At 42.2% G+C, this 23,892-nt stretch overlaps 1 protein-coding gene across 2 annotated transcripts; it reads left to right on the top strand.

Annotated features, from left to right (window-relative positions):
- Nucleotides 1–561: 561 nt before the first annotated feature.
- On the top strand, nt 562–23,198 carry YPEL1 (yippee like 1). Of its 2 annotated transcripts, none has more exons than XM_051767978.1 (5): nt 562–740; nt 5,331–5,613; nt 16,221–16,264; nt 17,705–17,813; nt 18,796–23,198. In XM_051767978.1, exons 2-5 carry the CDS (start codon nt 5,497–5,499, stop codon nt 18,883–18,885), a joined length of 360 nt encoding a protein of 119 aa, XP_051623938.1. In that variant the 5' UTR covers nt 562–740; nt 5,331–5,496; the 3' UTR covers nt 18,886–23,198. The 2 variants fall into 2 exon arrangements, with proteins under 2 accessions (XP_051623938.1, XP_051623939.1); XM_051767979.1 differs by lacking the exon at nt 562–740 and adding an exon at nt 1,910–2,026.
- The last annotated feature ends 694 nt before the right edge of the window (nt 23,199–23,892 follow it).

Here is a 23,892-nt window from a genome sequence, read left to right as displayed (position 1 = left end):
CCTCGTTCTATTCCCTGATTCCGCGGGTTCTGCCCCGGCTCTCCCCTGAGGGGCCGGTCCCGCCTCAGCCCTCAGGGAGCGCGCGACGCGCCTTCCCCGCTTCGCCCCGCGCGTGAGGGGGCTCGGGGGGGGGGGTGGGGGGTGGGGGGGGCGCTCGCGGCACGCGCCCAGCGGCACGCGCCGCCCCGCCGCGCGCGCAACGGCCGGCGGGGCGGGGCCAACCAACCCCTCGCCACGCCCACCGAGCCCGGTTCTCTCTTCCACAAAGCCCGGAGAAAGGGGCGGGACCGGGCGCGAGGGGCGCGCGCGCGCGGGGCCGCGCGGCGATTGGCTGGGGCGGCGGGGGGAGGGGTTTAACGGGCGCTGCGCCCCCGGGCCGGGCAAAGCAAAACAAAGGCGGCGGCGGCGGGAGCGCGGGGCTCGGCGGGGCTCGGCACGACTCGGCACGGCACCATGCCTCGGCCGCCCCGCGGCCCTCGGCGCGGCACACGCGCGCCCGGCCCCCGTCTATGACCCGCCCGGCGGCCACCGCCGAGACGGTACCTTCGAGGCGAGGGAAGCCGTCGTGTCCCCCCCCCCCAATCCCCCCTCTTTGTTTGAAGGTGAGGGCCCGGCGCAGAGCCTTCGCTGACTGCCGCGCGAGCACCGGGGGTCCCGCTTCCCCTCCTGCCCGTGCCCCCTGAGGGAGAGGGGCCCGGGGGCTGCTCATAGCCGGGGCTGGGAGCGGAGCCGGCGTAGCGGTGAGTACCGAGCGGGCGAGGAGCGGCCGATCTCCCTTGCGCTGGGATTTATTGTTTGGGGCAGGGGGGCGGCTGCCAGAGGAGCCCCGAGCTGCCTCCGGCCGGGGGGCCGGGGTCTGGCGTGTGCGCGGGGCCGCCGAGGCAACTTCGGTGGCGGGAGGAGACTCGGGCGCTATTTATAGCGCCTGGAAATGACGGCAGCGCTGTCTGCCCGCAGCCTCCTCGGCACGGGGTGGGTGGGGGCGGTTTACATAATTGAGGGGGGGCGAGGCTGAGCTCGGCGGGCAGGGGTACGGTGCGGACTCCCCGTTCTCCCCCCGCCCGGAGCGGGGCCGGGCGCGGTGTGTCCCCGCACGGAGCCGGTGGCTGGAGCGGGGACTACGAGCCGCTGTCCTGCGGGAATCGCTGCGGGGGTGGAGGGAGAAAAGGCGGCGGCGTCACCCGCACGGCAGTTTCGTGCTCCGGCGTGAGAGGAAACGGCTGAAAGGCGCACGGGCAGCGGCACCCGCCCGGCGGGGCACGGAGTGCCAGCCGGTAACTTTCTCCGCGCTTCTTCTCTCCTGCTATTTCCCGGTACCTGAAGTGACAGTGAGGCTCCCGTGGCTCAGTCTTTTAACTTTGTGAGCCTTCCACTGCTGGAGCAATCGCACCGCGGGTTAGCGAGAGCGCGCGCACCGGCCGCGTCCGGCTTTGTGCAGCTGCCCAAAGACTCTTTAAGCTTATTTCGCGTCGTTTCTTTCTTTAAACGCAGAAGGAACGACGCGGGGAGGCCGATTTCCGACACGTTTTCCCTCTCCCCACACGCAGCAGGAAGCCGCTGTTTCCCGGCCGGTGCCGGGCCCGCCCCGCTCTGGGCACAGCGGGGCCCGTGCGGGGTGTCCCCCACCCCCGGCCCCGCCACACTTATCGGGGTGTTCCCCCCCCCCCCCGGCCCCGCCACACTTATCGGGGTGTTCCCCCCCCCCCGGCCCCGCCACACTTATCGGGGTGTTCCCCCCCCCCCCCGGCCCCGCCACACTTATCGGGGTGTTTGTTTACACATCCGGGCCTCGCGCGGGGCGGGGCCGCCCCCGCCCCATTGGCTGCCCCGCGCACCTCCCCGGTGACGTCACGCGGCGGGACAGGGCCGCGCATCGGCCGCCCCCGGGGGCACCGCGGGGGGACCCGCGGCAGGACCCGGCTCCGGGGGGACCCGGCTCCGGGGGGACCCGGCTCCGGGGGGAGCGCGAGGGGCGGAGTGCCCGGTGCAGCCGGTGCGCCCGGAAGTGCCCGTGGGCGCTGGACTGGTAGGTGCGAACACACGTAGATCGTGGGCAAGGACCACTGTGCTGTGGTCAGAAAATTAAGAAGTAAATAGTTATTTCAGGCTTTTACGCTGTTCTCCGTAGAGTAATGGACAGCAGCTGTGGAACTGCTCCTAACTGTCAGGGGGAAGTGAAACTGGGTTTATTCACCGTTTTTAGAGGAAGCTAAGAAATGGTTTGGTTTGAATTTTGCCTTTGACAGCACAAAGCAGCAAGTCTCTGGTTCTTAGGGTGTGTATCGAACACAGTTGCCTTTTTGAATCAAATACAGTTTTGTCAAATGAGATTTGGAATTCTTAGGATCGTAGAATCGTTACGGTTGCGATCATTAAGCCAGCGCTGCCAAGGCCAGGACTAACCCATGTCTGCAAGTGCCACATCAACATCTACTGAACTTTTGCAAGGATTGAACTTGTGTTTCAGTTACAGATGAAAGGGGTTTAAGTCAAAGTCAAGACATGTTTAAATGGGGTGCCTTTCATTCTGAAACCCTGAGAGAGTGGGAGGGAATGGTGCTGCATCCAATTGATGGCCGATCACTAGTGGTGTCCCCCAGGGTCAATGTTGGGCCCAGTTCTATTTCCTACCTTTATGGTATTTACCATCTTGATGATCTAGATGAGAGGATCAAGTGTACCATCAGCAAATTTGCTGATGACACCAGGTTGGGGGGTGTGTTGATGTGCTGGAAGGCAGGAAGGCTCTTCAGAGGGACCTGGCCAAGCTGGATCCATGGGCTGATTGCAAGGGGATGAGGTTCCAGCAGGCCAAGGGCCGGGTCCTGCCCTTTGGCCACAACAACCCCCGGCAGCTCCAGGCTGGGCCAGAGGGGCTGGAGAGCAGCCAGGCAGGAAGGGAGCTGGGAGTGGGGATGGACAGGGAGCTGAACAGGAGGCAGAGTGTGCCCAGGTGGCCAAGAGGGCCAATGGATCCTGGCCTGGATCAGGAAGAGTGTGGCAGCAGGAGCAGGGAAGTGATTCTTCCCCTGGACTCAGTGCTGGTGAGGCCACCCCTGGAGTGCTGTGTCCAGCTCCGGGCCCTTCAGTTCAGGAAGGACATTGAGGGGCTGGAGCAGGTCCAGGGAAGAGCAATGAAGCTGGGGAAGGGACTGGAGCACAAGCGCTGTGAGGAGAGGCTGAGGGAGCTGGGGTTGTTAGCCTGGGGAGGAGGCTCAGGGGAGACCTCATCCCTCTCTACAACTCCCTGACAGGAGGTTGTAGCCAGGGGGGCATTGGTCTCTTCTACCGGGAAGCAGCAGTAGGACAAGCTCTGTCAGGGGAGGTTTAGGTTGGATATTAGAAAAAATTTTTTTACAGAGAGAGTAATCAGGCATTGGAATGGGCTGCCTGGGGAGGTGGTGGATTCGCTGTCCCTGGAGATGGCATCACTGCCATGGTCTGGTAACCGTGGTGAGGTTGGATCAAGGGTTGGACTTGATGATCTCGGAGGTCTTTTCCAGCCCAGTTGATTCTATGATTCTGGTTTTGTCCATTTATATGAACCTAAATAGGATCTGTATCTAACAGTAAGTGTTCAGATGGAGAATTTAGCAGGAACCTCATGTTCTTAGGTAATCTTCCTCCTATAATCTCTTACCTCTGATAAATGACTTACTGTGACTACTAGCTGTTCTCCAAAAGTAAGCTGTTTTCTCCAAATAATGTAATCATTCTTCTCTTTGCAGTTGTAATTAAATTATCTTGGGACACGAAGTATATAATATTTGTTTAAATTAGTGTTACTATTTAAGTTCTGCTCTTCATGCCAAATGGGTGAATACTTCAAACATATTAATATATCCCTTATCAAATGTGTTTTTCTTTTCAGTGACAAAAGCCCAATCATTCTGATGTGTAGATGTGCAATTTGGATGGCAGTTTGTTCCTTTATTCCATTGTTGCTTCATTTCTTTTGACTGCCTTTGTTCTGCTACATGTCTTCTTTGTGGCTTATCTCTGCCTTTGCATTTCTTTGTGTAAGAAATTTTCTTGTAGCAAGTCCTTCAGTAGTTCAAGTTTTCTCTCCTGCTATCATCAGTTTAGGATTAAAAAACAACTAAAGCAAACCCTTTAAATTTTGCTGTGGCTGTCTCATGTGCTAGGCCTGCTGTACAGATTACTTTCTCAAGACTTCTTTTGAAGCACAGTGACTGCTTCCTGTAAACCATCTTTAATTTATGTGGCTTTCATTATCTGCTCTAGTTGTATTACTTGTATCTGACTGCTAGAAGAGTGGCTAGCTGCTGCCCTGCACACAGATTACAACTGTAATAATTGCTTTGCATGCTCAGCTGGCTCGCGATACTGTAAATTCCTTATATGGGCTCTCATTTCTGTGTTTGTGCTATTGATCTACTCTGTCAGTCACCTGATAGCTGATGACAGAAGTGACCGGGCAGTGTTTCGTGTTTGCATTGCTCATTAGCTTGATGCACATAGCACGGGAACTGCTGGCCTCTGACAGGTCAGTAGGTGTTGTTATGAGTATTTGGAATCTGTAGTTTTCAGGCAAACCAAAGAGATTTGCTTTCCAGCCTAGCAGGAGGGTCTGGCACACTCTGTACTGCCTCTAAAATGCACTCTGAGCATTAAGAATTAAGAATGGGTGTTCTCTGTGCAGAATTTAGCTTTTAGTATCTGACTGTGACTTTGGTAGCATCTATTAAGACTATTCTGGTACACTGAGAAAGTTCCTAATTAGCTTTGATCAGGACACTAGTCAAGAAGGTCTTTGCCTAAAGGCATAATTGTGCTTGAGAGAGGAATAGACACGGATCCCTGAATAGGGTGGCAGCATCTTACTTGGGTTTTGACTTAAAGCCAGGTGTGATACTGCAAGATTTTTGCTGAAAGCTGAAGTGCAAATATATCTTGTATGTTTACTGTTGGACAGAGCAAGTATTCTCCAAGATGCTATATTGGAACTGACCACTGGAACTTCAAGGACAATTAACTTTGTCTCATTCCCTGCCTTTTTGCTGTAATTTTCTGCATGGATGTCTTAAAGAGAATACCTGGTATAAGGTAGAAAGTGCTTGTGTTTCTTGGTGAACTAAGTCTTCTCCCTCATCAGAAGTGTGGTGGAGTAGAAGCCATTAGTGGAACAGAGCTGCTTGTCGCTGTGTTGAACGGAACTTGAACTGTGCAGCTTCTTAGGAAAAGGGGCCTGTAGTGCAGCCAAGGATTTGCTCCAAATAACACTTTGCTTTATGGCTGGAGTTGTTGAATAACAAGTTAACTCTGGCGTTGTTGTAAGCTGCTAATTGTTCTGCTCTTTTCACCTGCAGGTTGTGACTGTTTCTCTTCTGTCATTTGTGTGGAAAGTGCCACACACACTCCAGAACAACAACGGCTTTTGCTTGCATATTCCAGTGTTTCTTTTGTCAGCGAGTTCAGCAAAGTTGTAATTCTTCAAGTGCCAGCCCTGAGCTGAGTGAGGAGCCACCAGCAGAGATGGTAAAAATGACAAAATCAAAAACGTTCCAGGCTTACCTGCCAAACTGTCACCGAACCTACAGCTGTATCCACTGCAGAGCCCATCTCGCCAATCACGATGAATTGATCTCCAAGGCAAGTGGTTTCTTTAGAGACCTGAATTATTTCTTAACCAAAATGGTTATCACAGAGTCACTACTCCCAGTAGATAAGGGATGCAAATTGATGCATACTTCACTCTGTCTTCCCTGGGTTGTGTACTGAGAACTTGATATATTCTGGAAACTTCTGAATGTGACATAAAGGTTGATCTAATGTGTTCCCCATGTTAACAGCCTTGGTCTGCTGTCAGGTGGGTACTATTTGAGAGCTGTCCTATCTGAAAAGTCTGCTAAGGAAAACTGTCAGAAGAAAACATGGATCTCTGGGTAGGGAGATTATTCTCGTTATGGTTATGCCAGATAGAGATTATTTTTGACTCTGTTGGACTGACGGTCACAAAACTGGCTGTTTCTAGAATGTCCCACTTCTGTTATGGAATCTGTAAACACACTTCTGCTGTATACCAGTTCCTAAGGAATATGATTAGCCAGAGCAGTTCAAAATAGTTGGACTGTCTGAACTTAAGCTTAGAGGATAGGTGGATCCTTGAAACAGGTGAGGCCTGCCCTTCTTACCTGTTGCCAGAAGAAACCAAGACTTGTGATGTATTATATATGTAGGAAAACTTGAAGTTTGGGATAAATACTAGACAGACTGGTTCCTTCTTTGCTTCAAACAAGCTCCTGATTAATTTACTCTTACTGGTGTTCTGGAGAAAATACTTCAGTTGCTTTTCAAACCTATTAATACAAATTGTTTTCTATATATCTGTTTTGTCAAATAAAGTTAATTATAAAGGGTTTGCCACTAAAAATGTTATCTGTTGCTCCTGCCTGTTCGTGTGTTCAGCAGCACTAAGGTGATGCTGCTTTCCAGTGCTGAAGAGATGGAAAGGGTTGAGAATGCTTCTACTTCTGAATTTAGGTTTTCTTTGGGTGAGGAGGTAGTATACCTGCTTGCTTATCCCTTAGAGGGTTATCAGGCAATAATGGGGATTCCTCATACAGTTTTTTCCTGTGTTCCTAGTGTTTTTAATTTAGATCTCAAGACAAGTTCTTGATTCAAACAGTAAAATTGGTGTTGGTTCTTGGCAGTGTTATTGTTTGGTGCATGCTTACTCCTGCTCTGCCTTCAGTCTTTTGTCCTAAACAATGCTTTCCCTCAACTTAGTACATGTATTGAGGCATGGAACTGCAAATGTGACACATCAAATGTGAAACAGTGAGCGAGTTACATACATAGAATTATGTGAAGAAGTTACAAGTGAGGACTTGCTTAACTTTTATTAACCTGAAGAAGGTTTCTCATTTTATTGTGATTGATCTTACTTTGGTTTATGGTCAGCAAAACTAAGAGAAATGTGAATGTACTTAAATTTAAATTTTTCCATGTTGATTTCAGCATTTGAGTATAAGAGACCTTTTTGCAACACTGGACTATAAATTGCAAACATTCATAGCTTCATTATTCACTGTGCATTCTGGGCCAAAAAGTACTGGGAGGGGTCAATCTTTCCTGAACTTCAGGCTGTATATACCTATGGGAAGGAGACTTTGCTTGCTGTGTCTTTTGAGATGTATTAATTGAGAAAATGCAATCCAAGCACACAGACTTAATAAGGAGCTCTTCTCTTTGTGAACTTAGATTTTTGCATGTCAACTAAGATGCCACAGTTGCCATATGAGCCAGTCCCAAGGCCTTGGAATTTTGATCAGCAGAATATTTTTAATATGTTAAGCAAATCATGTGTTCATTTTACAACTTCATAAATAATTTCAAACATTAAAAAACAAATTTTCAATTCAAAGAAAACACAGAGGACTCTTAAAAAAAATCTATCTAGTAATTACAAATAATTACTTCGAAGTTGTTTCTGATGGTGTTGGGAAGATTGTTAGAGGTGCATTCTGCTTTATTTCTGGCTTCTTTAATTGTTGGTGAAGACACCTTACAAAAGTCTTTGTACTTGCAGGTTGACCATATGCTTATTTGACAGCTGATCCGTATTTTATCAAGATTTCTTGACCATATTTTATTGTCTAAATCTGTATGGTGAGATAGATTTAAATGTGAGGTGTATCTTTTTGTATGTTTGTAAAATAAAAAAGAACATTTCTCATTGTACTTGTATTTGGGACATAGCTTTGAAAAACCCACCTTCCTTAGGCTGAATTTATATATATTCCAACATTGGAGAAGTTCTTCTGATGGAAACAACCGCAAAGCAGTAGATACACTTGGATCATTAAAAATAAGTACTGCTGGCCCGGGGGTGGTGGGTGGAAATAAAATTTGATTTATTATGAATCTTTTTTCTGAACTTCTCTCAAAGTGCCTTCATTGAGATATATTATGTGCAATGAACTTGGGTTAATGAGAGATTAAGGGGTTTTTTATTTATACGAACATATCTAGGATGATGTAACTACCCAGCCACAGGGGGGGAAACCCAAGCCAGAAAAACTCCAAACAAAAATATAAACCAACCTGACATGTAGCAAGTCATTTCTATACAATCTAAAGTTAACTAAGAATGGTGTGGTTCCTGGGCTGGTTTGGATTTACTGATGGAGCAGAGTTGAACTATTCAACCTGATTTCCTTCCCGCTGCCTTATTTTGAGGGCCTAGTTAAAACCTAAATCTCTGTGTTACACTGACTAAATACAATTTTTGGTTGCAGATTATCTCACTTTCTTCCAAATGCTTCCTCTACACTTTCAATCCAGACCCCTGGTGCCACAGGTACTGTGCAGCAGATAAAGGCAAACAGTATTTTTTAATGCCTGGCTGTGGCTGCTTCCTTTGGAGGTTGTTCTCCACCCTGTGTTTCCCGTGTGCATGGTGACTTGCTTCCTTCTGTGTGGTCAGGGAAAATGAACCAAAACACACGGTGCACTTTTAATTTAAAGCAGCTCCAAGTAACTTTCTAATGTGCTTTGACGTATAAGGATTTATTATACCTGACACTGAGGTGTTTCCAACTTGAAGATGAAAAGATAAGCTGTGGTGTGAAACGAGTGGTGTTTCTCTTAAACATTGGTCTGTTATGGAAAACCAAAGAATGCTCCATATTTCTGTCAATCATCCCTTAGATTCTGATCCTCAGAATATCAGACTTCAATACAGATTTGCAGTTCTGCTTTTGAGAACTGTTAATGCCAGTTGTCTGCCATGGATGGCAGCATAGACAAATCACCTTTTCATTCTGTTTCTGTTCTGTTGGAGCAGCAGGATCTCTTTCTTGCCTTGGAATTAATCATGAAGCTCTCTTTTTTTTTTCTTGTACCCTTGCTGATCATAAAATGGCAACCAAGAGTCCTTGCAATGGTTTAGGAATAAGAACACAGACTAATGAGACAGGACAAAAGTGTGTTACCTGCACAGGTGAATTCAGTGTTACTGGTGGTTTTAATTCTCTGCAGCTATGAAGGGACTCTGTGTGTTGCCCAGTGTTGAAATCAGCTTGGATATTGGTGGTTAGAGCATACATTTCCAGATGTTTTCACTCTATAGTCTCGTTTTCTGCTGCTAGGGAGGAACTTGGGGAGGAGGAGGAATGGGAAGAAGGCTGGTTGAGATTAGGTCATTGACCATAGAGATTATCTCAAACATTAGTCTGTACAGCTGGACACATGCACACATGTATGAACAGCTGCCATAATCATTTATAAATTCCAGCTATCTTGAGGAAACCATTGATTTGAAGGATACATACACAATAAGAGAACTCATAAACTGTAGATGACTTTTAATTAAGTGAAATTTTGAGGTTGTGCTGGTACATGTTAGACACAACTGCTTTGCATTGCTAACAAGTCTGCAAGTGATGGATTTCCTGTTTCTTTGGTGAAGACTTCAAAGTGGCTATTAAAATATTTTTAAAAATACTATGAGAAGGAGTATACTGTTCTTCACTACACTGGGGAACATTCAGAGGACAGGAAAGAACCTACAGCTTTTTTTATTTCTTTAAAAAGTAAATGGATATTTTTTAGAATCATATCCTACTGTCACCACAGGCCCAGAAGAGAAGTAAACTGAGCAAACAACCACCCGTCTTAATAAAGAGCAAGGCAAAAAGCTGATGCCGTAGGAGGCACTTACTGGATTTTAAATGTTCAAATAGCATGGAAAAAGTGACATATGTTAATAATAATGATTTAAAAAAACCAGTGTAATTAAGCTTTGAGAGAAAATTTCTGCCAGACTCCTTGAAGTACAGGAGTGGTTGCCACTTGTGTGGCCTGTACAAAATGTTACATGTTTGCTGCTCTTAAACCCATTCTGGAGGAAGTTTTGTGAGAGGCTTAACTGGAAGAGTTTCTTCTGAGTTGTTTGTAAGTAGTAGACAATGTGCAGTGATTATTAGCAGTAGATAATTTTATAGGAGGCAAATGTTACTTGAAGCACTTGAGAGGGGTTTGTAGCTATTCAGTTCCAATAATTGTGTAGAAATTCAGATGTGATTCAACAAATTACAAAGAAATACAAATACTTAAGAGAAGTCTTGGAACCTAATGGATATACTGCAAAGGATGATGCTTTGTTACTCAAGGTTGACCTGACTGAAAGACTTGAATCATCTTAGTGTGCCTTGATGCTGGGAATGGAAGAAAATTTGGACAACTTTGTACAGATGCCTGTATAAATACTGTCACTTTCTTCTGTCTTGTTCATTGCAAAGCATATCTGACCAGAGGGGGAAAAAGTCATATGAAGTCACAGACAAGACTAGATGTGTCAATATTTTCAAGAACAAGTTCTACATAAAGGTATATACGTATATACATACGTAATTGTATTGACTGCACTGGGAAATCCTTGTACCTTGTGGGAAAGAACGATCTTGGTGGTTAAATGTAGTTCTCCAAGGCATTCAGTATGGGCTGCTCTTCTATTATTGATGAGAAGGGAGAGTCTTCAGCCTAAATAGATGCTAAAACATTTTTAGCCTTGCTTGGCAATCTGTGGTTTTGTCCTCCACTGTTTAACTGATGAGTTCAAGAGGAATTTTTTTAAAGGGTTTGTTGTCTTTAAGTAAATATGCTATGCTTAGCTTGGTTCAATTTGGTAATTCTCCTGTGCTTATGATATAATGGGTATTTGGAAAGATAGTTGGGCCCATTGTGTGCTTGAAGGTCATTTTTGTTCCCTGCCTAATTTCATAAATATTCTGGTGATAATTATTTTCTCCAAAAAGTTTCTAGGTTTTTTGGGTTCTGTTTTTTTCTTTTAAGGGAAGAATCTAGTTTTTGAAAGAGAAGCAATCTTTGGAAAACATCCAAGAATAGATTTGAAGGCTTAAAGGAGCTGGAAAGTACAAGGGAAGTGTTCTACTGTACGGGTGTTTTGACATAATTATTTCTGAAATTCATTCAAGATGCTGCATAGGTCGAGATAACTTGTCCTGCCTGACAAAGTTTTCACTCTGAGGAAATACCAGTTGCCAGATTTGCAGACATGTGGTTTTTGGGGTGGGATTTTTTAAGGTTATTCTCTGTGTATTGAATTTTCTTACTGTATTGAAATCAGTAAGTAATTGAATGGAAATACCCTTTAAATTTATTTTTTAATACTTATCATGGAATCTTTGAGAACTTGCCTAGGAAGTAGCTGAACAGCATTATTTCTGTCTGCATTATTGAGGAGTTGGGACTGAGAGAAATACCAAATGGAACACATTTTTTCCCTCTGATTATTTTTTTTGTCTGTAGCTTATGTTGAATTCAATTTTCTGAATTAATTTTGCAAATCTTGAAGTGAGAGGATGTTCTTACAGCCTCTGATGCATCTTGCTGAGAAGGTAATTCCAGACATCAGAGCACTCGTGTGTGTTGCTGGTTTACCTTAATAATACTGCCCCTACAAACACTGTTTTCTGTACTTCTCCAACACGCTTATTTGTTCAGAATACTAATTCAAGTTGCTCTGTCTTAGCTTCTAGAGGGAACTTCAGCTAATGAAATGAAACTCAGGAAAATGAAACTGAACAAAAACCTATGGACTTCCTTCATTTTCATTCTTTAAAATTCCTGTTCTCTGTTATGAGTGACTTGCAAACTGTGCATGAGGAGATGCTGTTGATGACACTGTGACTTGCTTAGAATAATGCCTGTCCTACCCTTAATACCTGCTAAGATGGCAGTTTCTGTGGATGTGGGGCATGATCTCTAGCCATGCAATCTAATCCCATCTGTGGGGAATAATAAATGATATAAGCTTTTCAGTAGGACCCCTTCCCCCACCCATGCCTTGAGCTGTGCCTTAGGGCAGTGAATACGTGTTCTGCTTGACTGGTGCTTCCTTTTCTCCTGGGTAAAACAGCTAATCCTGGTGTTAGAGGGAGGGATGGGTTTAACTGAGAAGCACAGATCAAATCTGAATCTGCAGGTGTGTATTAGTGTGTAAGTGAAACATGTATAAAGCTTCTTTGCTACAAAATATATTGACAGAGGTCTCTCAGGTGATTTGGAAAAGACCATAGTTCCAAACTCTTCTTGCAGTCGACCTTAGTGTGATTCCTAAGCACAGTTGAACATTTTTGCTGAGTGAGGCATTCCAGATACTTTCAGCTGTGCTGAAACAAGAAAACATGATGGATCTTGTAGATCTTTCTGTATAAATGGAAGAGCTAGTCAAAGATGTGGATTTTCTAAGGAATAAATTGACTCATAAATCAATCCAATATTATTAATTGAGGACCATGAAGAAACAGCCTTAAAGCAAGTTTAAATTTTAACTGCAAGGCTTAGTTGAACTGATAAATTGTCCAGCTTCTGAGTAAAAATCCTGGTTGCTGTGAGCGATTATTGATGGCAGTTGATCACACTTGCCACATCTTCTAATTCCTCTCTACTGGGTAAGACACATATTTAAGACTCAGTTTGAATAGAATGTTCTGGTTTAGTGATGATTTATGTACAGTGCCAGTGATCTTGGAAGTGCTGAACAAATCTTGCAAAGTAGAAGTTTGTGTTTGCATAGGTGATGTTTGTTCTGTCAAATGTGGAGGAACTTGTCTTTGCAGCTGGGCAAAGAAACAAGTGTTCTGTGGCATGTAAATACAATATATGGTCTCTAAACATGTGTATAGGTAAGAAAAGATGATATCCAAATAATCAGTCAGTCTCTGGGAACAGGAAGTAAGAGAAGGTTGTGTTTGTGAACAGATTTTCTTTCTAAAATCACTGTCACAGGAAAAGGTTCTGTGTTGCTTCTCCCTCTGCTCTACCCTGATAATCCCAAAAATAGAAGGTAACAAAGATGACCGTTTCTGAGGGGAAATAAGCCTAGGGCAGTACAGCGTATTTAGGGCAACAAAGTAAAGGATGCAAGAAAAGCCAAGTCATCTTTAAAAATATATCAGGAGAAAAGAACAACTAAAGCAGTGCTTTCCAACCTGCTCTTCTTATTACATTTGGCTAGAATTTTTTTTCAGCTTATGAAACAAGAGAGGGGAAGAGCTGCTTTTTGTGCTATTCCTGGCATCCTTTTACTGCCCTCTGCTTAATTTTGAGAAAAGCAGGGTCAAAGGAGAGCTTTTATTAAGTGATACTAAGTCAAGACTAAACATAACCTTTGCAGAAATAATTGCATAAGATAGTTTGGAAAGTCTCCTGACTGTTGGTTTGTTCTGGAGTTTTTTCTTTCCAGCCTGCTGGGGAACTTCAGGTATGGCACTAAGTAGTTTAAAAAGTGATTGTGTAGGACCAGACAAAAAAAACCCCAACAACCCACCACATTCATTTGTATGTGATTGGCATGTGTAATTAATTACATGTAAATAGAGAGACTAACACATGATTAATAGGAGAGAAGATTTCTTGGTGCAGTTTGAAAGAGGATTTGTGAATTTTAATTCACAACATGGACTTTTTAAAGCAAGGGGAAATGGCTGCAGCTTTTAAAAAAAAATTAAGAATTTTTACAGTAGCTTAATCAAGTGTCAGGGTCATCATGGCTTTGAAAGTTCTTTTTCATAATTTCAGGTAGATGAAACAGGGAAGTTCTAGTTTTAAGTTTGCTTCTTAATGAATTAGAGGATTTTTAACATCTGCCCTTTACTTTTTCTTAAATTTTGGGGTTGCACAACTGTAGTTTTCTCTAGATTAATGTGTAGTTTACTCAAGCTAGTTACTCATTTGTTAATGAGCAGTTTTTGAGAGTATATATCTGAATAGTTTTTGGTTTCATCTGCAGTAAGCATTCTCTGCTTAGTTACTGCCTCTAATCCTAGTTATTCTATAGAAACTGCAGGCTGTAGGTCTGCACCACTCTGCCAGTTTTGTGATGAGTGTTTAAGTATCTCAAGAGAACTGAACTAGTGGTGGGGTTTTGTTTGTTTGTTTGTTTTAAAGGCATAAATTAGAGGCATTCCTTACTTTCTGGTGGAGCTGTTCAGACTCCTCAACCAAGTCTCCCTTTCAGGGTCAGTACCCTCTGAAGTTTCAGCTTTCACTCTGCACAGCCTGTGTGTTTTTCACTGCCTTGTGAAAAATAAGAGTTGTGGTTCTGGCGAGTAGAGACAGTACCTTTTCTTTTGTTTCTGCTCCAGACAGAACCTCCTTAGTGTCATTTAGGTTAGAAAAGACCTATAAGGTCATTGAGTCCGACCATAAACCCAACAGTGCCAGGTCCACCACATCATGTCTCCAGGTGCCAGATCTACACATCTTTTAAATACCTCCAGGGATGGTGACTCCAGCACTGCCTTGGGAAGCCCATTCCAGTGCTTGAAACCCTGTCAGTGAAGAAATGTTTCCTTATCCAATCTAAACCTCCTTAGGTGCAACTTGAGGCCATTTCCTCTTGTTCTGTCACTTGTTACTTGGGAGAGGAGACTGAGCCCACTTTGCCTTCCTTTCAGGTGGTTATAGAGAACAGTAATATGTTCTGTCAATAATTGTTTTAAATGATTGCTAAAATAATAAAATATTAGCACTGTAAACTGTTAAGTAGAATTTCTCATCCTAATGTAAGATTTTACGAGTAGCTAAGGGCTGTATGTAACTACAGTGCCACCAGTGCTAGCTGGAGTAGTCCAGTCATGGACTTCTTTTACCACTCTTTATTGCTTTTATCTTTATTGGTTAATGTTGATCAAAGAGTGTTGATTTATACACATTTTCCTTTTACGTGTTCTTTTTTTTTTTTCCCCAAACTGTTCTGAGTAAGTACATAAGAGACAAAAGATTATTGCTGCTGTGTTGCTAGTTGTTAGACTGGCAAAATACATAGTGATTTCTAATTACTTCTAATGATATAACTAAATACATGTCAGAAATAGAATCCGTTGTAGAAAGGTCCTTCTGCCTACGGTTCCATGCCTGATGTTACTAAAACCATTCAAAAATATTGAACGTGAGATTTTTCTTCTAAAAACCTTCCATGTTGATCTAATGTAGGCTTCTGAAAAGTTGTTCTGTGATCTTCAACACTAGAACTGTGGGGATTCTTAAAGACAGTTGTACTATCTCTACAGCATGAATAAAATCATTAATTTTCTTGGAAAGTGGGTTAAGGAAGGGAAAGACTGGAAAAAAAGGAAATTAAAGCAGTGTAGGGATTTTTTAAAATGGAATTCAGTATGGAAGAGAGAAAAAAGAAAAACTCCATTTCAGTGTGATCCTGTTTGAATGGGAAATAATGGGCGTGGGTAAATTATCAAGTGATCCAATACAGAAGGAACAAAGCAACAGCTGGAAGGAGTGATGGGTTTGACATACCCTTTGAATGTTCTCCCCGTGGCTGGGTCTGCTCTGCTCACAGGTTCTCCCAGGGCCTTGGTGGCTCAGGACCACCTGATCCCAGCCCCAGGCCCCTGGGCCTGCCCTGGCATTGCAGAGTGCCCGGGAGAGGAGCTGCTGGTTCCGTTGGTACAGGAGGAGCAAGGATGCAGTTCCCAGGCACTGGCACTGCTCCACCAGCCAAACCAGTGAGCGTGGCTGATTAGGGGGTTTAATGCAAAACTGGGCTACAGCTCTGAACTAAAACATTTATTTAGATCTAGCCAAGGAAGTCTTAACAGTCATCTTTTGTCCATAATCTTTCAGGAATGTGAGAGATTTGAAAGCATATGGCTGTGTTCAGGCATTTTATGATAACAGTTGGTTTGTTAAAGTAAAGCTGAGCTTATAAACTGATCAGATGTGTTTCCTGAGTACAGTATGCTGGGTTTATGCTTGGTTCAGAATTTCACTGCTCTTACATCAAATGATGCAATGAAATTGCAATAAGTCATCTTTTGGGTGCAGCAGGAGAAGACAGAGATGGGAATAATTCCCTTTGAGTTAAAAGCAGATTATTTTAATTAGCATGAACGATGTCTAGGAAAATGAGATTGGTATCTTGCAGAGGGGTAGGAAAAAAGTATGCTTAGTTTGTATTATGGAGTCTAATTTTGAACAATAGTGCTTAACAATGTAAAATCACTGCTAAAAATCTAAGTTAGGTGAATACTTGGCTGACCAGGCCTTCCTATTAAAGAACTGGTATAAAGTAATCGATCTGCAATAGTTTATATCTGCATTACCTTAATATGTTTACTAATACACCCTTCTGGAACTTATTTTTTTGTTTGGTGGGACTTCTTTTTTTTTTAACAAATGCAATTTTTGTTGTTTTTTTATTTTTAATGCAGTCCTTCCAGGGAAGCCAGGGACGAGCCTACCTCTTCAATTCTGTGTGAGTATATTGTTATGGTTCTGCACACTACTTTCAGAGTGTAACTTTATGCTTCCCAAGTGGAAAACAGTAGGAATTAATGTAACTTTACTTTGCCCTGTTCCTTGTAACGCTGGCTTTACTCACTAGTAATAGTTATTAAAGAGCTACTGGGCTAATTCTGAAATATCCCATTGCACATACATGAGTTTATCTTATATTTTAAGTAATTTTGCTAAGAGCTGAAAGATTAGGGAAAGGTGTTAATGTGGAATTCCTTTTGTGTATGTAGTCGTAACTGTCTTGAGTAGAAGTTGCTGTTCTGAGATACTCAAGTCAGATTATACTGTGTGACTCTAAATTTGCTTTAGACAACTCAGCTGTAGTCTAAAGAAGAATTTCCCGGTGTGATAGTTGGATACATTTACAGGTTAATGTTTCAGTAAACTTGGTACATCTTAAATGACCTTGAATATTGCAAATATGCTGGAGGCAAAAGGTCTCTGTGATCTTATCAAGCCCGATATTTGCAATCTTAGGCATGTCCTTCCCTTCATAGAAGGCTCTTTGCATTTGCTAATGGGTGTTTTTTAAGTTTTTAATATGCAAGATTGCATTTTTGTCTCTATTTTTCAGTGGTTTTTTGTGTTGTACCTTTTTGAAAAAGTAATGCAGTTACGTGTCCTGGTCTATTTTTGAGCAGGATAATGGAACTATTAACTGCAAAGGATTTGATTATAGGTCCTTGAGATTCTTTTTATATGTAGTCATTCAGTGGTGATGTGAGACTTGAATTCTAGTTGTAATAGTAAGAAGCTGGTAATACAACAGCAAAACCAGCAAAATTTTGCTCTTGTTTAAAACGACCAAAAACTTGGTTTAGTCTTGCCTTGTGTTTTCTGCATAGATTCTCACTGATGAAAAACCTAGCTTGGCGCAGTACTTCATGGCATGTTTTGTTTTGATATTGCTGTTTGTTCATCATGGCTTAGTCTGCTGATGTGCAGCAAAGAAATATTTATGAGGCTTTTTCCCTGCTGCTATTTTGGAGTTGGTTCTAAATTCAGCTGCTGGTGCTGATTTACTGGTACAGACTTCAATTACAGAGGTCTCAAATTGTTTTTGAAGAAAAGCCCGAAGTTGGAGAAGTCTCCAGTTACTGCCCAGTGTTCTGTTCTGTGAAAGTTTGACTGTGTAGCTGGTCCTCATTGCTGGGAGTGAGTGGGTGTCACCGACAGTGACACCACCAGACACTTGAAAAAAAATAAAACCCAAACCCTTATTTTCTTCCTGTCCTTGTGCTTAGTGTGACAGAGGAAGTTACTTTTACAGCATCGAATAAGTCAGGCACTTTTTTAAAAAAAACCCAAAACTATTTTTTGTCCACTGGAGAAAAGGTGGGGAACAGAAAGAAAAGGAACAGTCATGCCGTTAATGTAATTTCTTCTTTTTTTTTTTCAGGGTAAATGTGGGCTGTGGTCCAGCAGAGGAGAGAGTTCTTCTGACAGGTTTACATGCTGTAGCAGATATCTATTGTGAAAACTGTAAAACCACTCTTGGATGGAAATATGTAAGTAATATACTTAAATCTTCAATAAATGTTTATGTGTTGAAGCACAGATATTTGAGTAGGCCGTTGAGTAGCACCTATACTGATAGTTTAAGTGAGTTAGCTCCAGTGCTTTTGTATATATCAGGATGTGATATAGTTTTGCTTCCTTCCATCTGCAGCAATGCTGTAGTAGCTAATAACTTTATTCTGCACTGGAAATCAAGCATGAGCTATAGGTGCTGTTACATCTATCTAACATTTCTCTAATACCTTTTTGCAAGATTACCAAGCACACATGCACTAAACCAGATGAAAGAAATTGTCAAAGTGGGTCTTTCATTTCTTGGATTGCAAAAGTTGGTTCATACAGGAAAAAATATGAATTGCAGTAAATGGCACTGAGCATGTTTATACTGCTTACAACTAATGTGAACTTGATTCTGTGGTTTGAACAGTTACCCCTGCACTTGCACAGTTCCTGTAACACTTGCAGCTGTGTTGGAAGTTTGATATTTTGCAAATGTTAGATTCTGAATGTTGCATGTAGGATTTTCACTGATTCAGTATAGCTTCAGATCTTAGAAGTTTTCCAAATGCATTCCCTGTGATGATGAATATAGAGGAGATCTTTTGAAGAGGTTCCCATTTCCTCTTTTCATTACTTCTGGGGATAAGGAAATAACACAAATAACATGCCATTTCCTAATCTTCACTTTAAAAAAAGCATTAAAATTCCCTAGGCAGTGAGAGGACATGGAAAGTTCTAAAGCAAGATCAGCTGTGTAGTAAATCTGCTGATTCCACTTAGAAGTTTACTTCTATTTCCTTGTCAATGCTTTTCAGCCTCTCCTTCCTCCCTCCCTACTCAGTGTAACCAACATGGGTTGTTAACTGTAATGTCTCCTGTAATGTTTGTAATTTTAATGCAAGTTTGTTTAAAATGCTTCGTTTTCCCAGCTTAATTCACTGTGGTCTTGATTATTTTTTTCTTTCTTTCCAGGAACATGCTTTTGAGAGCAGTCAGAAGTACAAAGAAGGAAAATTTATCATTGAACTTGCCCACATGATAAAAGACAATGGTTGGGAGTGAAACATAACGTTTTTGCTTCTGTTTGGACTCTATTCTGTGGGACAGGCTTTACAAAGACTAACGCAAAGTAAAGGAAGAGCTTGGCTAGAGTGGCCCTGAGAATATCACTGAACTCTGAAACCTCACAAATGAGTAGTGTAGTGTAAGTGGCTATTTCAGGCCATGTTTGCCTTTTCTCCTTGTGTAAGTTCCCTCTTTTTGTACGTGTATTATTGTGTGAACAGTTGTTTTGGAACATTTTGGATGACCTTTTTCTAAACTCTCTCTTGACTAGAGAAACAGTTCAGTAATTGAAAACGGATTTTACTGGTTAGCATCTCTCTCTGACCTATGCCTTTAATGCTACCTTCTGCTGTGCATGCTTCTTGCCTAAACACCTCCACTCCGGTCCTGTAGAAGTTCTGTATCTGAGCAGTCTGAAAGAATGTACGGGATGGGGTGCTTTTTTATTAAATGTAGCAATTTCTGATGTGTTTGGCAGTGAAGAGGATGCAGTATTGTAGTTATTAATTTCTTTTTTAAATTTGAGTGTACCACAACCTATGTACATCTTTTAGGTGAATTGGTTAAAGGTACAGTGCTCACTTCAAAAGAAAATATTTCAATTGCACTGACTGAAGTTAGCAGGTCTCAAGTTGTTAGGAAAGGTTATGCCAGAGGTTTGGTAACATAATGAAATAACATAGATTTTAAATCAATAATGCTATAGAATATGTTCATTAAAGACCAACATATTCCCTAAGGAGTTTGCTGGATAAAAAATTTATAAAACTGTAACTTGCAAGATTAAAAAGAAATATATATGCATCTTCTATTTTGGAAAAAAACATTAGTTGCTGTATTAGGAAAAAACAAAGTTTTGGTACTGTACCTTTGCCAGTAACAGGGACTTGTGCATCAGTAAAGTTTTATGGCTGGTTCCATGTAACTGTATAGTCCTAATGCACTGGACAAAGAGGTTGATGTCAAGGAAACTTGTTGAAGTATTCTGCTTCTGCTACATTTGAACAAAAGTATTTATTTTTGTGAGAAATTGCAAGAGCCTATGACATGAAAATTAGTATAGTACCTGTAGGAAAAGGAGAAGGAATAAGAGGGAAGGGAAGTTTGACTTGTTTTTTCATAAAATAGCAAGGTAGTTTTTAAAATTTGGGGGTGGGGAAAGGGTTTCCTGGTTTGCTGGCTAAATCATCCCCAAGTACCTTTTTATAATAAAAATTTATATGAAAGTCATCTTCTCTTTTGTTCTCATGCTGTTTCTTTCATGGAATCAGTTAATGAGAGAAACTTCTGGAAAGTGTATGCACAATATGAGCTGTTGGTATCTGTGTAATGCAAACTGAGCAACTGTGAAAGAAGTGCTCTACATAAATTTGCTAACTTAATTTTCAAATTAAACAGACTCTGAAGACTTTTTGTATTTGAATCCTTTTAATGCTTGAGGATAAGATGTTTGGAAAAAAAACCCTTTAACACTACGTAAGTCCTATCACTGAACAATACAAAAGCCTTGCAATACAAAATCCTTTTCTCTCAATAACAATTCTTAACTGGCACCTGCAAAGCTGGTCACGGGTGCTGCTGCTGCTGTTCCGTTTTTGGGAATCTCTGATGGGCTTTCTGAACTCTGCTGCACTTTAGAAATTGTCATACATGAAAAATTATGCCAATGGGTAGAGGCAATACAGATCTTCAAAACCAGCTTTCCAGTGTTTTTGTGGAGAGGAGTGGGAAGAGCATTCACCCACGTGCACACGTTCTCTGTGATACAGGCTGGCTAAACTGCATTCAAGATGTTGTAGTGATCTATACCTATGAATTAAAAATGTAAGAATTAGAGAAGTAGTTGAAGCTGTTGGGTTTCAGTCCAGAGACCTGAGGTGGTACAGTCATGTTCAACCTGGATTTTGTGACTCACACGTTACTACTTCATGTTCACATCAGGCTTTGAGGTCTCATTTTTAACAGTGTTGTTGATGCAAGATGGGCTTTGGTGTTGCCTGTCTTGTGATCTTTTCAACCTGGAATTCTTGGGATTTTGTTTTCCACCACTGTAATGTATGTTGCCAACAAAGAGGGCACTAAAACTATCAGCAAAAAGCTTGTGTTGGCTCCAAAGTCCTGTTGCAGTGTTGATACTTGTGAACACGTTTGTGTGAAGTTTGTGTATCTTTGGGCTTTTCTTATTGCCTGGCTACAGATGTGTTGAGGCAGTACACTGGACTGAAGACTAAAGTAATGGCTGCTTTTCCATAGAGAGCTGAAATTAAAGAGAATATGTAAAGTATTACAGATTTTTCTCTCCAAAATTGGGGGTTTGGCTCTCTCTTGTTTGTAAGCTCATGCTGTCTGTAACACAGTCTGATTCTTAGAAATTCAACCTCTTTCTTCAGTGCATTATTTATATTTCAAACTGGACATTTTCACCAAAACCTTAATTAACTTTGATGCCAAAGGCTGGGACTTCAAGTGCTTAGCACATAGAGCTTCAGACTGCTGGCATAGAGTTAATGATCTACATGTGATGCTTATGGCTTTTAAGAGAACGAAACAAAGCAATATTCTTTTTGGTCTGTCATGAAGAGTGGATGCTTAGAAGGAGTAAAGAGCAGAAGTAATACAGAATTGCTGTTTTTTGCTGCCATGTAACAATTCTTGAGGCTCGTTGTATTGAGGGAATATGTGAATTTTCTTCCTGCGTTTGGCGGCATCGATAATTATTTTCTCCCCACATAAAGATGTAGAGAGTTCTTGTTATTGGTTTTGGTGAAAGTCGAATCCAGATAGCAATGGCTGCTGGCTGATGTGAAAAGGTCAGTCTGGTCACTGAACCCTCCAGCAGTCATTTAAAAGAAAAATAAACTTACTTGAAAAAAAAATTTTACTAAAGCATTTTCCCTCTAACCAATTTTTGTAATATATTAAAGATTATATTTAAAGTTTGTATGTGTTTGCTCTGGGCAAGTTTACTTCCCCTCCAACTTGAGCACTTTTGTTACTTGTACTGCTTATTTTTATTGTTGGTCTTAACATTTATTTTGTATTTTGTTTTTTATAAACTGTAACAAAAAGCTTTTGTGAACCTTTGATTCTTGCTGGCTCTTTCTTGGACCAAATGAACTGACTGAGCTGGCTTAGAAGAAATGTTCATTGGGATGCATAGGAATTTGCTAGCAAAAATGTGCATGTACTGAAAGTGTTTTTCCACTGAACCTCTAAAGCCACACCTGTCCTAAAGTAACTAATCCTAATTTGGTGTGACTTTAGTAACCTGACCACACATTCTCTGTCTAGGTCCAAAGTCACGACTTTAACAATGATGTTCCAGGGCTGAATCTGCCTCCAAATCCTAGAGTTCTTCTTTGGCTGGTCACTTTTTGATTAATAAAAGGCAACCCTGCCATCTTGAAAAATTCTGTTAAATTGCAAACTTGCTGTGAAATAAGCTGCAGGATTTGGTGAGGGGTTGCTGAGGCATCAACCTAACCACTGTTGCTGTATGCTTTTAACAGTGTGGTAATCTTAATTTTATCTGCCAGTTAAACGGGCCAGAACATGAATTTCCCTTGTTTACTATACACATTCACACATTGTAAACTACACAGTGGCAAACTGTGTGAAGGAAGTTGGTTACAGCTCCATCCTCATTTCCCATAGCAAGGCCCGAGGTGCTGACAGGTACCGGTGCTGTGCCCGTGGGCTCGCGGGCCAGGGGAGAGGGGGAATGCAGTTTGTGACATTTCTTTGAATTAAAAACTGGCCTCAGAGGCTCTGACAAAGTCATCACTGCCCATAACCAAATGGCATTTGTAGTTATTACTGCTGTATCAGTGCAAGAGTTCCCGAAGGCTGTGCCCCATTTTTGGTGGATTTCTGCTCCCCCCCAAGTGATGATTGAGCGTCTCCTGCACGCTCATCTCTGCAGTCAGATTGCAACAGCAGGGACCTACAGTCTCACAGACCAAATTCCAACCATCTCCATAGAAGCTTCAAATTATCATTGGACACTTTATTGGACTTCACTGAGTGTTAAGCCAACCAGCAGTACAGACATTTACTGGAAAAGGAACAGACACTTCAGATGCTTCTTATAAAAGGACTGTTACAAGTGGTTTAGGGTCTAAAGCATGAGTCGTAAATGGCAGTTGAGTTGTGCCTCATTGTTTCTTAAACTCTTGAAAATGCTTTCTTTTACAGGTGACATGGCTGTGTTGCTGTTTTGTCCTAGCAATACTGTACATCATTTGTTGTTTCACTATATTGTATCTACTTGAGGTATCACAATAAAAGCTTTCAATTGTTTCGTTGAGTTACCTCTTGGTTTTGTGCTGTCTTTTCTTCCTCATCAGATTCTTATGCTTCATCTTCTGATAAGGCCAGAGAGAAAAACCAGTGCTCTTAGCTGCTCTTAGGAATTTCTAAATTGGTTGAATCTGAACTTTTTGTGGCTTTAAGACTGCCAGGAAACATTTTGGGGTTTTTCCTTTCACAAATCTGTCCAAAATATAGAAAGTTGTGTTACTACTTTTAGAGGGTTTGCCTGTTTTGAGCCAATAATGGAACATCTGTGAAGTGAGAGTCAGTCTCTGCACCCCCCAAAACTGACTTTGAGAAGAACTGAAGGAAGTGTGGTGTGCCTTTTGTTGCATTAGCTTGGTCAGCTGTGGACCAGAGGAGCACTCTGGGCACAGACACTCCCTCTGTTCATTCTGCTTTGGTTGGGAGGAACTCCTGTAGTTCCTCTGATCAGATTATCGGTCTTGTCAGCGCATCAAATATGACCCTCTGGACTGCCTGAGGCTGAGAAGTAATTCAGGGCACACTTGTTCAGCTTCTCCAGTAATCCATCATTTAATCTCACAAAGGGGTGGTAGGGATGCTCTTCATATGAGATCAAGCATATTTCCATCTTGAGAAAGTGGAAGATGGCTTGCCTCCCTTTCTTTTATTCAAGTGCTGTCTTAGGGGCATGAAGTAAGGATCTTTCCAGATCTGAAAAAAAGAAAA

The sequence above is a fragment of the Manacus candei genome, unplaced genomic scaffold (genome assembly GCF_025592945.1).
Source record: "Manacus candei isolate 608988 ecotype Guabito, Panama unplaced genomic scaffold, ASM2559294v1 h1tg000090l, whole genome shotgun sequence".
NCBI lineage: Eukaryota > Metazoa > Chordata > Aves > Passeriformes > Pipridae > Manacus > Manacus candei.
Note: the sequence above shows the minus strand (reverse complement) of the source record. Positions and strands in the feature narration are given on the sequence as shown.